General features: G+C 40.1%; 1 protein-coding gene across 4 annotated transcripts in view; it reads right to left on the bottom strand.

Annotated features, from left to right (window-relative positions):
* Window positions 1-18,566, bottom strand: part of Limch1 (LIM and calponin homology domains 1) — a 328,214-nt gene that overhangs the window by 86,377 nt on the left and 223,271 nt on the right. For all 4 annotated transcript variants that reach the window (XM_071614252.1, XM_027936218.3, XM_071614253.1 and 1 more), the window contains exons 4-5: window positions 5,883-5,989; window positions 1,488-1,518 (exon numbers count right to left, since the gene is read on the bottom strand). In XM_071614252.1, coding sequence (XP_071470353.1) covers window positions 1,488-1,518; window positions 5,883-5,989 — 138 coding nt within the window. The remainder of the gene's footprint in view (window positions 1-1,487; window positions 1,519-5,882; window positions 5,990-18,566) is intronic.

The raw sequence follows: 18,566 nt of genomic DNA, 5'->3' as shown, positions 1-18,566 counted from the left end.
AAATCTCAACGGGCTGATGAAGGTTAACTAGTGCTTCCCAGCATAATTATATCTGAAGTCAGAAGAAAGCAGTACAATGAATAATATTATCAGATACCCCACTAAGGAGCATAGTTGGCTTCCTATTCTACGATGGGGAAGTTTTAGCCTTGACACACTTGCTATCCATTAAACTACCTTGGATGTTTAAGAATGTCTGTGAATAGTCAATGGTCTGAAGCTACCATCCAACACCAATTTTGTTCTGTCTTTCCAAAGAATCTGTCCACGAGAGCAAACGCTCTTTCCATTGATTTTCCCATAAAACCCCTCAGGAGTCAGCTACAGATGAGCTCCTGGGAGCTGAATTATGGGGGAACTGAAGGTCGTCTAAAAGCTCGGACTATGATTTTATTTTCCCATTCTGTCTTACTGCTTCCACCAGGCTGGGAAGTATTTACTGGACCTCCTTCCACTTGGTAGGCCAGAAAATGCTTTGGACAATGTGATATAGGTACATGGTTCCAGCTGGCCACAGGCCCAAAATATGGTTATGTGCATCCATACTAGGATGTGGGAAAATTTTACATCATGAATCCTTCAAAACTTCCAGAAGGTCTTTTATTAAATGGCTGCTTACAAATAAATTTCTAGAGAACAGACAATTCCAAATGTCAGAATATTAACTAGGACCATAAAATAACTAATGTGTGCAGAATATGAAGCTGTCTTGAAAAGTATAATGAGATAGACTGTGTTGTGTTTTAGATTATGGGTTTTCTGATTTGTTTAAAACTGTATGATGAAAAAAATGGCACATGTCCCTAGTTGTATGGAGGAAGAAAAAGAAGGTAAGAATGAGAATGTCAATCAAATAGATAGCACCTGGAAAATTAAAAAAAAAAAAAGTGTTGGGGGGTCACAGCTAATGTTTCTATTTTAGATGCAGAAAGTAACTTCTTACATTCTTCAATGTAAATTAAAACAAAAAAGCACATATTTGCCTTTTGAAAATAAGATTTAACTATAAAATGTTGATTTGAGGAAGTACTAATAACAACTCAAAAGATTCATAGGAAAACAAAAATACAAACAGCACAGGGCCATGGTGGCAGTCAACTCTATTCCTATTATGCTGATCTTTTCCTAAAACAATTTGCCCAACAGCTTAATTTAATAATTTCATCTGGGCCTACAAATGGAAAGTGGCTAATGTTAGTATTGAGTCTGATCGCTGTGGGTTTTAAGAAACTGAATCACAAACAGAACACAAGCTTTCATTTTTTTTTTTTTCTGGATTGAGCACTTAACTAATTAAAGAGAAACCTCCTAAATCTACTATTTTTAGCTTTATCACAGTCATTAATTATTCCATCAGAGACACACATACTTTTTTTCTAAGAAGGATTCTTTGCAGCAAGGCACATAGGAGGCATTGAACTTAGCTTAATGTTGAACCATCAAAGTCAGAAGTAAACAAGTTTGGCAATGGAAGTGAAAGTACTTACATTTTTCAGCTTCCTACTATAGTCAAGGCTCCTAGGTCAGGAAAAGAAAATATTATCAGAAAAGCAGTTTCTCCCTTCAACACTCCTAAGATGTACTTGCAGCTAACACATATAATGAAATCAGAAGAACAGAGTTTTTTAAGGTCTAAGACTATTTCAGGCAGTGGATAAAATTGTTTATCAAACAAAATGTAGGGCAAGGTAGGATTAAAGCTCCACTGCACACTGTGGAATGATGGATACTTTGTAACATCTGGAAAAGAAAGAATTCTGTTTAGAATGGGAACTATTTGTATTTGAATTCTCAAAGCTTAACTCTTAAAGATTTTGCCTTGAATGAAATCTCATTGCACTTCCAAAATCTTCTACATTCAAGTACTTTGAAAAGGTCTGAAACCTTACTTAATTAAATAGATCTGAAAATATGAATATAAGAAGCAACACTAGCCAAATATTTTTCCCCTGCTCTGGACATAAATTAGCATTGGGAATTAGCCAGAGACAGGAAAATATGCATGCTATGTTCAAATATATGCACATGTGTTCTGAAAGACACATAAATGTTTACCCTCAAACTATAAACAACAAAAGCTACTCGATGGCTGTGAGCAATGGCACATGCCTGTCATCCCCGAGTCTCGGGAGGTCGAAGTAGAAGGTTAATCAGTTTGAGGCCAGCCTGGGCAACTTAGCAAGACCCTATCTCAAAATAAAATTTTTTCAAAGGGGACTGGAGAGGTAGTTCTCAGTGGAATGCTTCTGGGTTCAATCTCTAGTACTGCAGGGTAAGGGGGGGTTCTACTTGATGGTTTTTCTAAATATTCATATAGTAAAATAACAAAAATTTCTACTGAACTATTTGTTTCATTAACATGTCAACAAATGAAAAATAGGGAAAAACAATTTTTTTTTATTATTCATACTAACTTCAGTGAGGGGGGAAGCAATGTAGAAATTCTATCATGTAAACAATGAAGAATTCCTGAGAATATTTAGACATTTAGACCCTGGGTACTTCAGTTACAGTGAATATTCTGACTTAAAAATACTCATGAATAAATAGGTGGCAATTTTAACTCAATTAAGACTGGAAAAAAAGGTGGTCCACTTCAGAGATAAACCCACCATTGGGGACTTGGATGAAAAGAATTGATGCAATTTGGGTTTGATTAAGAAAATGTATTCATGTTTCCAGTTTTAATAGATAAAGATGGTATGTCATAATCTGCTTAGATATCCACCAAGAAAAATTAAACATGTATCAGAAAAATGGATAAAATATCTATAAAAGATTTCAAATTCTTACAAAAATCAACATAAGGGCTAGGATGTAGTTCAGTGGTAAAGTGCTCTGGAGTTCAATTCCAAATATTCAAAAAAAAAAAAAAAATTGGTGCTGAGGATTTAGCTCAGTGGTAGAGTTCTTGCCTGCCATATGTGAGTCCCTGGGTTTAATCCCCAGTATCACAGAAACAAACAACAATAACAAAAACTTAGATGCTCAGGAGCAATCCATAGTCTTTTTGTATTTTCATCCAGCTGTTTCAATTCCTTGAAAAGTTCTTTGCTGTGTGCACTTCTGGATCATGCTTTCATTTCCCATCAAAGTTGTCTGGCATCCATTACAGGTAGAGTTCACTAAATTACACACGCAGTAATCATTTACAGTTTTTCCTGCTTTTTTTGGTGGGGGGGAGTCTACTCAAGTTACTACTCAAAAAAAAAAAAGGTAAAGAAAATTACCTATAATAAAAGCTAAACTAAAGAGTTTTTTTAAAAGACAATTTCAGGAGCACATCCCAGTTTCCTCTGTGGGATCCACCCTCTACCTGATTGCTTACATTATCCGTTGATGTCACCAAGATGCTCTGCATCTCTGCGGTTGTCCTGCTTAACTCTCAGAGGGGAAATCAAAGAACTACAGAAGTTGTGCGTTGATCCTCCCTAGCTATAATGTCCATTTGTGTTAAAAGTTGGCCCTGTACAGAGCCCAATTAAACCAGCCTCCATCATAAAAAGTTGGGAAGTAGATAGCATCTGGCACGCTCTACTCCTTACCAGAACCAGAAGCAACAACTTGCTGAGGGTTGTAAGCCAACTCACGGCATCATTTTAACATAAATTAGTTATGATTTTCTAAATATTAATACAATGTAAAATTTTATGCAAAATGATTCCATCCTTGCTGCCTGGGAACCCCTCCGTCCACCATACTCACTCTTCAGAAGGATCTTTCAACCACACTGGTTTCTTTTTCTTTAAACATCACACACACACACAAAAAAAAAATCACGCTGTTTCTCTCCCAAGCCCTTCTTCTGCCCTGAGTGTCCTACAGACCTTCCCAGGCTGGTTCTTGCTTTCTATTCATGTCTTAGCACCCAGCCTTGCCTGAAATGCTACCACTTCTGAGAGGCCACCCTTGACCACCTCTGGACAGGTCACTGTGTTTCACATCTGTTTTCTTTTCTTTTCAGTACGTTTGCTCCCTGTGATTATTTTTTTGTTCATTTAATTTGCTTCTCACTTCTTGACACTGGGGTGTAAATTCCAGATGAGCCAAGGACCTTGGTTATCTTGTTCATTCCATTTCTCTAGTGCAGGAAAGTATTGGACACATAGGAGCTGCCCAGCAAATACGTGCCAAGTGAATTACTGCAAAGTGCCAGTGCCACAGAGGAAGGCGATGCAAAAGAATTACATAAAGAAGATAACTGGGTGAGTGACAGAAAAATTAAACAGGGAAGAAGATGAGGAGAAGAAATGCAAAAAGGGAGATAGATGAGGACATGGCATAAAGAAGGGAAGGGAGGCAGAAGACAGAGGAGGAGACCGAACAAAGGAGAAGGAAAGGTCGAAGGGACGGGAAAAGAGGAAGATGGTACCGTAATTAAGAAGTGACAGTGTCCATGCGTCATTGGCCTAAGTGATGTTTTCCCCTTTTGATTGCTTTCTGTACCTTTGAATTGATACCTCTTTTTTAGAAGCTGGTTGTTCTAACAACCAGGTCTGCACTAAGCAAACTCTACTTAGAATCAGACCAGAGAACATTCTGTTCAATTCCACTTTATAGATGAGGGCACAGGGCTTTTGCAGTAAGGGAGCTTAACTGGGACCACCCATCCAGGGAGATGCAGGCCTAGGGCTAGACTCTGATTTCCTGATGCCTTGTTTTTTATAGATCAGCAATAAAGGTGATATGGGCTATAAGTTTCTAAAGCAAATTATTGTTTAAAGTGACTCCAAAAAAATGTATGTGGCTGCCGATACTCAGAGTGAACTTTCCTTCACCCTCTAAGCAGCGCGTGTGTGACTAATTATTACCTATGATGTTGCACAGTTACTATTGTTTCTGGTTTCTTGCCATCCAGGTGAAAGTACAAATGTGAGATGAGGCAGAACCTAATATAATTTCCTAAGGAACAATGATTTATAGAGGCCAGATTTAGATCCTGTAATAAATGGAGCATGTGGTAGCTATAATTTTTATTCCATTATTATTATTTCTTTTACTTAACTAAAATTTTTCCACAAAAAAATATTGAAGAATTGCAGATTGACAACAGACAAGTAATCATGGATAATCAATTATAGCTGACTCTCTCTCTAGTCATGAATCATATAATCTAATATAAACCCCCATAGTTTCCATTCGCCCATATTTTCTCCATTATTATTATTAGGTCGATGTTATTTTAATCAAGACTACAAATAGAACAAAACTAGTAGCTCTAAGCTTTGACTTCTCTCCTTTTTTGTTTTATCATGATAAAACAATTCCAAAAATTGCCAATTCACAGATCCTGTCTAAGCAATCCAGCTTATTACTAAAACATATTCATGTGAAATATTGTTTGACTAAGGTAGAAAAATGTTCTGTATGAAATCAGAACTTCAGGAAAGTTCTCTCTGCAACGTCCCAAGGACATTTCCTTTCCTTACCCTGGCCATGAGCTATTTCCTTACACAGAAGTACCCTGCTTCTTCTTTGATTCTGGCATTCTGTACCAAAGAATTCTCTGTCCCCAAACATGATTCACTGAGGGCATATAGTCAAGAGCAGCCATAGTTTTTTGTGTGTAAGATACATAGACTCGGTGCGTATTTCTCTCTTGTCTCTCCGTTGAGCTTTATAACATTTTCCTCTTCTTCAAAATTCTAACTCTATGTGAATGACTACTGCATTTGAAAAAAATAAGTTTGATCAGATTGGAAAGCTACAAACAGAAGGCAGGCAGGAAGGCCAACATGTCTGGAAAGCGGATTCTTGACCTTCACATTTTTACTTTATTAGGCATACCCAACTCTCCACCTCTTAGAACTTACAACATTATCACCAAACTGTAAATCAAACCTAAAGGGGTTTCCCTTAAACATAAATCGTGCATTACTTACTTGACCGTTGCTCTGTTGGACGTATCCTGGAGGTCACTCGGGTCAAAGAGTTGAGATTCTTTAAGGCCGAGCTCTTTACAACCTCTCAAGAACAAGATAATATTGTCCTAGAAGGAAGAAGACAAATCTAAGTCTATATTATTTTAGATCATGCTTATGAACGGGTCCCCCCTCATTAATAGTCCAAATTGCTATAGGCAGATCAGCCATGGAGACAGCTAGATCAGACTGAAACCCTGGCCTTTTGCATTGCAAAATTATACTTCGTTAGGAAATGCCAGAGTAAATGGACACTGTAAACTCCCCAACCACTGCCATGCCAAGTTCATTTCTCCCCTTTATCTTGACACATTTATAGCTGTAAGCAAAATGTTATTATAAAGGAGAATATAGCATCTTTTTAGGGAATAACATTGAATAAACAGGTATTCACCATTGCTTCAAAATTTTTTGTCCATGTCTTAAGGTCTAAAATCTGGTTCAAACCGATTTTTAAAAAATAATAATAAACAGGTTTGGTATCTGAGAGATTTTCTTATCACCAGGAAGCTTTTCTTATTAATGAATCTAAAATATATCCTTCACATATTTTACATTCTTTATGGGTTTGACTGATAATACCTTTTTGTGGACTATAAATTGAATGAAAAGCAAATATATATACTTAATTAGAAGATATATATATACACACACACACATATATATACATGTATATGTGTACATACACACATAAACACACATGCATACACATACTTAATTGGGAGTGGGTAAAGGATGGACAAGAATAACTTTTGAAAATGCAAAAACTCTCGACAGAGTGAAAATTTCTCTAGCAGTTACAAATTTACTTTGAATTGGCAGAGTGGCAGGCAGGACGGACCATTAAAGAGAGGTCTGGTCTTTGTCTGTTGTAGTCCTTAGAAGTGAACTGTTCTGAATGGGTCATCCTTTTGGAGCTCTAGGGTATTTGTCGACAGGTTTATCAGTTACAAGTCTCTAGCTGTCCTCTTCCCCAAAGACTTCAGAAGGTGCTAACTGACCCCATCATTTAGTGAAACCTACAGGACAGGAAATGGCACTCTAGGAGGCACATAAATGAGAATCCATCTGAATGCTGTAAGATGCTACAAACATCTGAACTGATAGTGACAATTACTGAATCATATTCATCAAAGTGCAGTTCAATGAAACGAACAGAAAAAGTAGCGCTTTCAGTTAACCAGTGTGTAGCCAGGATTCCAAGACCTCCAAGATTCCTGCCCCCACATCCTATGTAGTCTCCCCTCAATTGTGAATAAAACCTAGGATATGATGGGATATCACTAACCAGTTGGTTCTGCAATAATCAAAAGAAAGATGATCTGGGATTGACCTAATCAAATGAGCCTTTAAAAGGTAAGTGAAATCAGGTTTCTTGGTGGCCATGAATTCTATAGCTGCAAAAAGAGAAATTCTGTTAACTACCACAAGAACTTCGAGAAGGCTTGGCAGATGCTCAGATAGGATCCTAGACTCCACCAGCTCATGTGAGAGACTGAGCAAAGAGCCCAATTATGGCATGTCTGGGCTTCTGACCTACAGAAAATAAATGGGCATTGTTTTAAGATGCTGGCTTAATGGCAATTTTTAAAGCAGTAGTAGAAAGGATTAATATACCCAGGCTCTTAACAATAGCGAGAGCAATAAGTTGTGACCTTTCTCTACCTCATATTACATGCCAGGCATTCTTATAACAGCTGTCTATATGTACACACACACACACACACACACACACATACACACACACACATTAACTAATTTAATCCCTGCACAACTTTATGAAGGAGGCAGTGAAACCTACAGGACAGGAAATGGCACTCTAGGAGTGTCATTTATCCTCATTTTGTACATGAGCGATCTGAGTCCCAGAACAGTTAAGCAAATTGTCCAAGGTCACAGTCAGCAAAGGATGGAGGCTGTAAAGCCACAGGGCAGGTATGAGGAGCTCAAGGTTGAAATCTGAGGCCAGCACCAAAGGGAGATGAAGCTATGGGGCAGGGTGACTCAGAGGACCCTGGGGATGCAAAGACAGGTTGTTGGAAGTCCTGGGGGGCTGAGTCTCAGAGGTGAACACCCAAATCTGTGATGTAAGGGGATTGTTTGGGAATGCAGCTGGCCTAGGATACAGTGTGAAGGAGGGATTTAAGAGGAGTAGGACAGGGGACCGAGAGATCAATGAGGAGATGCTGCTCTCACTTCCCCCACCGAGGGGCCAAGGGGCCGGTAGCACAACCTGCCTGCTTTCCTGTATAAGGCCCTGGGCCTTTTCAACAGGCAAGATGTGTCATCACTCACAAACCCTGTGTCACCAACCACGGGACCTCGTGAGGGTGACTGAGCTGGTTGCACACACCTGAACTTGTCCTTCTCCTTTAGTTACTCTCCATGTTTTAATGATCAAATTTAGTTGTTCCCACCCACCTCCTGAGCATCACAGTTTCCCACTTTCTTGGAAGAGATTTTTCATTGACTAATTTTGTGCCAGGGAGAAAAGAAAGTAACAGCAAAGGAAGAAGAAAAAAGGGGTGGAAATATATTGAGTCTTAAGGACCCAGATTTTCTACTTGCACATTGATCATTCTGTTACTAAATATAATAACTTTCCTCTTAATAACGTTATTTTGTCCTAATATTTTACCATATGTGAAAATGAATGGTTTTAGATTCCTTCTTATTCCCCCAGTTAATTTTGTGATCACAAAAATACACTTACCCGTGAACCTGGGTAGTCAGGTGCCGTCCTGATTGCTTCTATATCTAGGTCTACCCCCATTATCAAAGAGTGGCTTTGCCCCATACCCAAGCCCCACAGATTGGGCCACACTGCTTCCCAGAAACAGAAAAACCAAGACCCCGTGTCTCGGGCACTTGCTCTTATTTCTGTAGTAGAGAAGCAGTGTGAAGACTAGGAGCACGTGCAGACTGTTGATTTGGTACATTTACATATGAATGGTTTGTTACAAAAATGAGAAGGAAAAACAGAATAAAAGTCAATACCCCACATTATTATTAGCATATTTATGAGCACATATTGATATAAAATTGCTACAGTAAAGTATTGTTGAAAATGGGGAAATATTTTGTCAACATGAGAACCAAAGCTCCCTAGTGATTTTTTTTTATAACGGCTTTAATTTTAATTTATTCTAATTTTTTTAATGGTTCTTCAGTCAAGAAAGTGGATTCAAGGTCAGTGAAGTCTTTTTAGATGTCAAAAGACCATGTTGGTGACTTATGTGAGGCATTTTATAATACAGACTAAACATTGGTAGCTTACATTCATTGAGCATTTACCATGTATCTGGTCTATTCTAAGCATGCATATGGATTCTCCCTTTTATTCTCAAATCAGACATATGCAGTAGGTATTATCATTGTCCCCATTTTACAGATGAGGAGTTGAGGCATGTCATGCAGCTTACAATGTCAGCCTCATGATTAATCAACCTAGCAGATGGAAATGAAGTCCAATTCCTTTTCCCACCGCTCTAATTTTTCAGGTGCCTTGATTTTTATTCTGCTTTCCTGACATTTGAATTTGACTAATTTTTCTTGTATTTTCTTATTTTCCCTGATTTTCTGCTTTCTGCTGCCTCCCACCAGTACACAACCCCCGACTCCCTCCACACACACACCCTCTTTGATTATTTGGCTCTGAAACTCTGAAACCACTGGCTCTAACCCTTTAACAACTTGAAGGACCCCATATTGAGAAAAGGGTGCCTCCCTCATTTTAGTTCCACATTTCAGGAATAGGAAACAAACTCCTTAACTATTGAATAAGGCAACTCCAAACTAAGACAGTGACTAGTACAGACACTCAGGTGAGTCTTTCCCAGGACATTCCAGATTCTTTTTGATTGGCCTTTAAGTTCTGAGTGCCTCTTGCCCAGAAGAGAGTATTGGATGGGTGTTGGTGCTCTCTAGGAATCATCTGAGACCAAAATAAAGAACAAGGATGTGATTCCCAGGAGGCACAGGACTGTGGCTCCCCAGAGTCTCAGGAAAACTAAGGAAATGTTCTTTCTTTGTGCATCTCCAGATGTTTGTGTGCAACCCTGAACACCACGGGCTCTTCAGCACGCAGCCTGCAAACACTGAGCCTCTGAGCTGCAGCCAGCCTGAACAGTTTGGGCCTGGAGATTTAAGTAACTGCAGGTCTGTTTCAAGCTCCTTGCTGCATCCTAATGATGCTGGAGGGAGGCCAGGCCCCAGTCAGGAGAAAAGCCAGAAGGAAGAGCCACCAGGCCAAGAGCTAACAAGGGCAGCCACTGCAGCAGGCGAGAAGCACTGTGCTTTTAATTGCGCAAAATGCACGCTGTAAATTCTCGACTGCCTTCCTTTCACACTGAGACTTTCCCACATTTACAGTTTCAAGCAAAATCCACATCTTAGTGTTTTAAGTTCACAGTCTAGCAGTGTCTCATTCCCTAAAGAGAAGAGGGAGACACTGATTTTACTATGATGTCTATTATATTTAGTTCTTACTAATGCAAAGCAACAAACTCATTGTGACAGTTTTTAAAAAAAATAGTTTATGTACAATATCTTTGTTTATTAATTTACATTTTATGTGGTGCTGAGGATCGAACCAGTGCCTCACACATGCTAGGCAAGTGCTCTGCCACGGAGCTGCAGCCCCAGCCCATGACAGTAGTTTTTATAAGAAACTTTTGAAAGTACTCTTCAAAAAAAAGTCAATATCACAAAACAATTAAAAATGATTAAAGAGACATATTGACCAAATGTGCTGTGTGGCCCTTATATGGACCCTGGATCCAAAATGACAAAATAAATAAGCCTCAAAAATAACTTTTCGATGTAGACCGTCTATTGGATGATTCTGCTGAATGAATGCTAATTTTCTTGTGATGATAATGAGGCTATGTGAGAGAATGCCTTTGTTTTAAATCATGCATATGATTTATGTAGGGGTAAGTTATCATAATGTCTACTCCATAACTTGCCAATAAACTTTTATAAATTGTGTGTGTGTGTGTGTGTGTGTGTGTATACATGTGTATTTTCACACATTGGGGGAAGAGAGGAAAGAAGGATAAAAGATAGAAAGGGAGGGAAAGAGAAAGGCAGGGAAGGAGGAAGAGGCGTTGTGTTTGTGTCTTTTTCTCTGTAGAGAGATAAAGTAAATATGGCAAAATATTAACAGTTGGTGAATCTAGGTCAGGGGTCCATAAACATTCTCTGTGAAGGGTTTGATAGTAAACATTTTAGGCAGTGTGGGCCACACAGTGGTCTCTGCTAAAAGAACTCAACTCAGTTGTAACCAGACCACATGTCAATGAATGTGTGTGTCTGCATTCCAGAACATTTCATTTACAAAAGCAGACATTGGGCTGAGTTTGGCCCACAGGCCGTATTTGGCCCACCCTGTGCGGGTGGAGCATATACCGTTATTTGCTAGGCCATTCTTAATGACTTTTCTGTACATCTGAAAAATCTCCAAAAAATGTGGGAAAGGTTCTTAAATTTATAAAAATAGATTTGATGAGGTAGGGTTGAGTTTACTGGCAAAATAAATTCTACAACACTCAAAGAAAAATGGCTGTCACCTCGGAGATAAAAGTCGCTGAGGTCAGTGCTCAGGTGCGACTGATGGAAAGTTACCATTCCTGGCTAACTGGAAAATTCTGTAATATGAGTCTCAATTCAACACAGAGGCTTAACATTAAGTTCCTGAAAGAGTCTATTTTGCACTAGGCTAATATTAACGTATGGATTTAAACCACTGTTTGTGTAACTACCATGCATTAAATCTTCCTTGTTTAGGACCCAGTGGGTTCCCATTTCATTAATTTGTGGGACTGCCCTGTGTATGAAAATGTTCCCCAGGGGCCCTGGTTGAGACCTTGCTTACTGCCCTCCCAGGACCTCTTCCTCTGAAGAAATCCTAGAACCTGGCTCCCTTCCCTTTCTACTCCAAAGGCAAGATGAGGGAATGGCTGAGGATGCTCTCTAACCCAAGTGCAGCCAAGTCCCCAACATGTGATAGGTGCTTACTAAATATTTAAATAAATTAAATACAGTGTGCTAGGTACTCTTCTAAGCAAGTATAACAATGGATAAAACAACAAAGTTCTATAGTATTTGCAATCCATTAAATACCTGGATTTGTTCAAGAAGCACATAGAGGTCTGACGTAAGACAATGGAAATCAGAGACTAAATATATCGAAGAACACAGGCCTAATATCTTTGAAGGACTTCAGTTAGCCTCTCAGCCTCATTTGTTATGTGTCCTTGGGCATACTTCCTAACCTTTCTGATCTTCATATCCTAATCCGTAAGGTGAGGGATGCTACCAACCTTGTATATATGTCATAATCACAGTAAATACATAGTAAGAACTTGGCCCAGTATTTGATACCTTTTAGGTACTCATTATAGTAGTCCCCTCTCCACTTATCTTCAGGTTTCCCCTCCCCACCCCCAGAGGTTTCAATTATCCATGGTTAATCATGGTATAAAAATATTAAATGGAAGACTCCAGAAATAAACAATTCATAAGTTGTAAATTGTGTGCTATTATGAGAAGTGTGATGAAGTCTTGTGCCAAGCCACTCGATCCCTCCTGGAATGTGAACCACCCCCAAGTGCAGTGTATCCAGGCTGTATACACTACCTACCTGTTAATCACTTTGTAGTCATCTCAGTTATCAGACCGACTGTAGGAGTATCACAGTGCTTGTGTTCAAGTAACCCTTATTTTATTTAATAATGGACCCCAAATACAAGAATAGTGATGCTGACAATTTTACTGTAGTTATTTTTTTTATAATTGTTCCATTTTATTATTAGGTATTATTGTTAACCTCTTACTATGCCTAATTTATAAATTAAACTTTATCAGATGTGTATGTATAAGAAAAACCATATATATAAGGTTTGGTACTGTATGAGGTTTTAGACATCTATTAGGGGTCTCAAACTGTATTCCTTACTGTGTACAGAAGGTATTATAGTGACAGTCTTGTTCACTCCAGTCAGGAAGGAACTCTGGATGATGAGTTGAAGAACAGTTTAACCATTTATGAAAAACAGACATACTACACATACAGCCCTTTCCAGTTACATGGGAGATGATTAAGAAAAACAAAGTAGTTACTGCTGTTGTTACTGGGTTGTTATTTACCACTAGTTTGGCAGTCTTATACACAGCCAGACTCAAACTTAGAGCCATGCTATATACCAACCGTTCACGCATCAGGTAGCTGCTGATGAATCCTCATTTTAAATCATTACACAGAAATAAATCCTTGTATAGTGGTTCCCAGTTCAGTCCAGAAACACTTTCTTCACCCCAAGTGCCCATGAGGGGAGTAGGAATGACAGGATGAAGCAGAGCGATTCAGAGGGAAGATGGGTTCAGAACCACCTGGCAATGCAACTCTGGCCACAGTAGGATGAAGGATGCTAGCAGCTCACAGCCTCAGAGAGGCTCTTTCCACCTAGGACAGCACTTTAGGAGGAAGGGGAGGAGTGTGGCTGGGGGAACCAGCAGGGCATTCCATAGAGGCCCTGGGATACACCACGGCCCATCCAAGCCTTCCTCCCTCTTTCCTTCAGAAGGGTCCGCTGCCACCTTGCCCTTGCTCAGAAGTCTTTTACACCTACAAGGGGGCTCTTCCTCCTTGACCTGCTGCATAGAACAAGCAGCTTTCTGGCTCTGAGGCAGGCGCCCAGTTTTCTGTGGTTCTAAGGACCCCAGGCAGGGAATGACATGCTCCCTGTATAGCCACTCACCTTGGCTTTATTTCTTTAATACCAGATGGGAAACATCAACCTGGTGGTGGATTTATAATTCACAGAAATTGAAGCTAATGCACATTTGGGTTTCATATGAATCCACACACTTCGACTCTCAGGTTTTTGTTTTTTCTTCTTTTGCAGTGATGGTGATTGGACCCAGGGCCTCCCATGCTAGGCAAGCCTTGACTGTGGAGCTACATCCCCAGCCTGTACTGCCAGATATTTAAAATGCAATATATAAAAAACATACGTACCATGTTCATTTTCTAAAAATGAAAAGACTAGGTGGAAAATATACAAATGTACCCTGAGATTATCTCTGCTGGATTTATCATTTTTATATATTTCTTGTAATAAATATTTAATAAATCCTTAATAAGGATTAGGATATCTCAGAAAGATTTGCACATATATCAGGAAAGACTTAGATTTTGTTAGAAAAATCAATAGCTAACATTAATGTTGCTCTTTTATTCTATCTATAAGGCTTTTTTTAAAATATGATTTTTTGGGGGGTCAGGGTTTCTTACATTTGAAGCAAACTTCCTTTTAAAAAATGCAATTAAGAAATTCAGAACTTAAGGAATATATTACCAAAATATCTTCAGGAACTTAACCCATAATTAACAGAACTTGGGGATTTCTTGGACCTGCTCTATGCGTACAGTGACTGCCCCAGCATGTATGTGTTCCAGTCAAGCACAGGGAATTGGCTGATGTCCAACAACAATCAGCACTTGCCAGACTGTCAATACATTTTTATTTGCCAGGAGCACTTAATGAGGATACCAGCTCTTCCACTGAGAGGAAAGAGAACTCATTCTGCCTGCAGAATTCTAGGGTGGTTTGACCCAGAATGTGGCAGCCGGGTGGCTGCTTGCAGTCAAAGAAAAAAATTTATGGATGGGAAAGGAGCAGACACATGGTGGACTAGAAAAGAGGGAATAGAAGGTTGGAAGGGGGGGGGGGGAAAGCAATGAAAGGTAAGATTGGGGAGGGCTGTGAGTGTCCTGCTAATGGTCAAGACTATTCTCTGGGCAATGGGGAATGCAGGCCAGTTCATGGAGTAGAAAGGGGTCCTGGAGTCCTGCTTTTGTGTTAGGAGAGTATGTCGGGCTCAGTTGGAGAGACCCACTGGTAGGGCTGAGGGTCTATGAAGAGGCTATTCCAAGACCTCAGGGAGAACTAACCCAGAAACAATAGGAACAGGGTGACAGGGAGGATGGGAGCACCTCTCTTTGGCTTGGCAGCTGAGTGGATTTGAGAATCCATAACAAGGGGACGAAGGGGACTTGAGGTGAAGCCAAGGTTGTTAGCCATTGATATCATCTTAAGGAACAAGAGTAAGAGGAGAGTTAATGAGAAAAGTAACGAAAATAATTTTGAAACACTCTCTACTTAGAGAGCCATAGCTCATTGGGAACTTATACTTAGGTCTAGAGTTGAGAAGTGAGGGTCCTGCCGAAAAACCAGCTCATGCACACAGCAGAAGTCGAGGGAAAGCAAGATATTTTCCATGAGAGCTCAGGGAACAAGAGAGGATATAATAGAACTATCCAGAATACCCGCATTTAAAGGATGGCTACAGGGGGAGGAGACCCTTGTGCCTCAGGAGGAGAAAAAGTGAGCAGGAGAACAGGGAAGCTCTGCGTCAGGGAGACAGCTGCAGGAGGACACCTGGGGGCACGGATTCACGCAGTACCACATGTTGGCGTCAAATGATGCACATCCCATTGCAGATCCCAGGTCTGCCACTCACTGGCTGAGTAGCCTTGGGCCAGTCACTGGAACCACCTCTACATCAGTTTTTCTCTGTTAAAAGCCCAAGTCCTTACAATGGCCTCCAAAGCCCACTCTGACCACATCTCCTGCCACTCAGCCAAGCACAAGTTCTCCTTGGTCCTCAAACATACCAAGTAATTCTCTGCCAAGACCTTTGCATTGCATTTGTTTGTTCGTTTGTTTGTTTCCATTTTCAACCTAGAGATCACCTAGGAACATATCTGGTATAAAATCATAAGATTTAATAGAAATGTGTGAAATGAATGAGTATAAAAATGGAGCTACTCATGATATCATAGGGCTGTTGTATGGAATTAAATAAGAAAATGTACGCAAAGTGCTTAGAATAGGAGTGTTTGGCACATGGCAATAATCCAATAAATGTTTTCCATAATGATACTAATTTCTATTATTAGGATGAATACTGTTAAGCCATTCATGAATGAATTTTCTGATGAGAAGCACTATACTGACTTTTGGAAAATTTCAAGGAAATAATCACTCAAATTTCTGAAAGTCAAAGAAGTCAGTATAAATAAAAACAATAGATCAAATATAGAGAGACATTTTGGGGACCTTTAGCAGAGAAGAGATGATGATAGGTGGTGGGTCAGAGGAAGGTTGGCTGAGTGTTTTTCTTAAGAAACCTTCAGGAAAGGAGAAACATGGTTCTCTTCTTCCAGAGCCCCTGCCTTCCTTGACACTGAGGTTATCCCTTCAGGAGCAATCCCACTCCATTTGAGATCTAAAACATTGGTTCTTTCCCACAATGACCTTCCAACCTGCCCATTACTTCTGCCACATTCATGAAGGACTCCGGCGTCATCACCACCCAGACCCACCCAAGGGATAGAGAGCTCCTATATCCACTGTTCTTTAACCTTGGCCTTGTTCTTCCAAGTTTCTCATCCCATCTTTCCCACAACACCTGCTCCTTCCTCTCTAGCTCTGTCCTTTCCTCTCTGTCCTTTTCCCTCTCTCCTCCTTGCCTTATTTCCTTTGTGATCCAGTCCCAGCCAGCTTGACTGTTCCACTACTCCACTTTGTCACTATATTAGGTAACAACGAGGAGGGGAAAGGAACAGTGCAGGTGGGACAGTTAGGCCTGGTGGCTAAACCAACCATCTCTTGTCTTGACTTGAAGAGGGATCAGTCCCATGTCTACATGTTCCCTAGGTTGGTGTGGGAGAAGGACCGGGTACACCCAGCTTGTTCTGGATTCCTTCTCTGGGGAAGACAGCCTGTCTGCAGGACACATGTGTCCTGTCTGTGTCTGCCAGGTGGTAAGAGGCCTCTCCACGGGGGAGGCTGTGGTTGTCCATCTGTGCCAATGGGTGGATGCATTTGTTTAATTCAGGAGTGAGGATTAGCAAACCCACTTGGCTGCAGCCCTAAACCCATGCTCTCCAATTTGTTTCATAAGAAGTAAAGTCAATATTTTGCTCTCTGATGCCTGTGTTTTATCTCAGCTAAGAGGGGAAGAGAGGAGCACTATTTATTGACCACCCTCAAATCCTAACACCCAGCTCCCAGTACTTCTGGAAATAATGGTGCTGCTCCTGGATTTGGAGCTGCTATGTATGAGCACCTGCCTCAGTGGGCCCAGTAGATGCACTTAATAATTCTTCTAGACATCTCTGGTTAGTCCCTCCCTGATCCTTGAAGAAGTTTGCACTGCCTACGTTCTTCAGACCCTCTACCATGTCTTCACCTTCTTCTCCCTCCCAGATGTCATTAGTCACCAAGAGTTAGATCCCCTCACCTTACATATCAAAGGTCTGCATCTAAAAACTATTTTTTAAAAATAAATGAATATAAAGTCAGATATTCTAAGGCATTTTGAAATAATGTCAATATTTTTTTTCAATAATGGGAGCAAAATGTGAGTCTAAATCAGAGCAAAGATCAAATAGCAAAGATCAGAAAGATCCAAAAGGTTATGCTATATTTCACTTTTGTTTAGTTTATAGTTTCTTCACAGTGATGTATACCATACCTACTGTATGAAAGGCAATGTGGTCCAGTGCCTTGGACAGGAAGGGTCATCATAGTAGTTGGGATTCTAATTTGCAAGTAAGAGAAACCCAGACAGAAACAGGCATATGTTGCTTTACAGAGTCCCATGCAACCCAACCACAGGGGGAGGTGGGGATGCAGGTGACACTTTGAAACAGCTAGAAAACACAGCCTCATGAATTAGGGGCCTAGAGACTTGCTTCATCTCCTGTCTGCCCTCTCTGCATGTTGTCTGATCGTCTCTCATTGCTCACAGATTTCTTCCATATGGGTTCCCCTAGTTCCCAAGTTTCATGCATGAAAGTTATCCCTCCCTCAGAGGACCCATACTTTTTCTCACTTGCATTTGAAAAAAAAAATCCCAAGAAATGAACCATATTGACTGGCCTACACTCAAGTTCCCTCCCACAGTGGCTAATGGAATCAGGCAAAAGAGATCATAGATCCTTTAAATATGTGGTGGGGAGAAGTAGAAAAGGAAGAGTTTCCAAGAGGAGAGTGGGTTTCCTTAGGAGGGGACGCAGGACACAGGGAATACTGGCTACTCACAAAAGAGGATCAGAAGTGGATTTTTCTTCTGACAAATCATATAGAGAAGAATACCGAATTACTACTACTACTTTGAACAGACTAAACACAACTGGTCAAATTTAGTTTTGCTTTAAAAGTATTCTTTTAGAAGAGTCTAGTATTAGGCTGTAATGTTGCGTCAATTTTCCAAAATGCCACAGAATGAAGTAAGCATAAGTTACTTAATTAACTTCTTCTACAAGAGCTTTTGCAAGAACAGTCTCCAACAGTTCCCCACAATACAGCAACTGGAGCCTAATTCTTCTTCCCTTGTGAGACACAAGGAAATAGAATGTCTGACCCCAAAGAATCCCTTGGCTGTGGCAACTTGATTTTCTCTCTCTTTCTGAGTTCTAGATTCATGGTTATACATGCAGCTCCTACTTCTCCTCCCTAGGACTTGACATTCAAGCCCACTTGAAGATCAATACCACAATGCTCTCTCAGGAGAACTGGGAATCTAGATTATTTGGAAAACAATTTAGATCGCAAGGAATTGATCTCCCTGAAA

Source organism: Marmota flaviventris, chromosome 7, assembly GCF_047511675.1.
Source record: "Marmota flaviventris isolate mMarFla1 chromosome 7, mMarFla1.hap1, whole genome shotgun sequence".
Lineage (NCBI taxonomy): Eukaryota > Metazoa > Chordata > Mammalia > Rodentia > Sciuridae > Marmota > Marmota flaviventris.
This window is presented reverse-complemented; position numbering and strand designations above follow the sequence as displayed.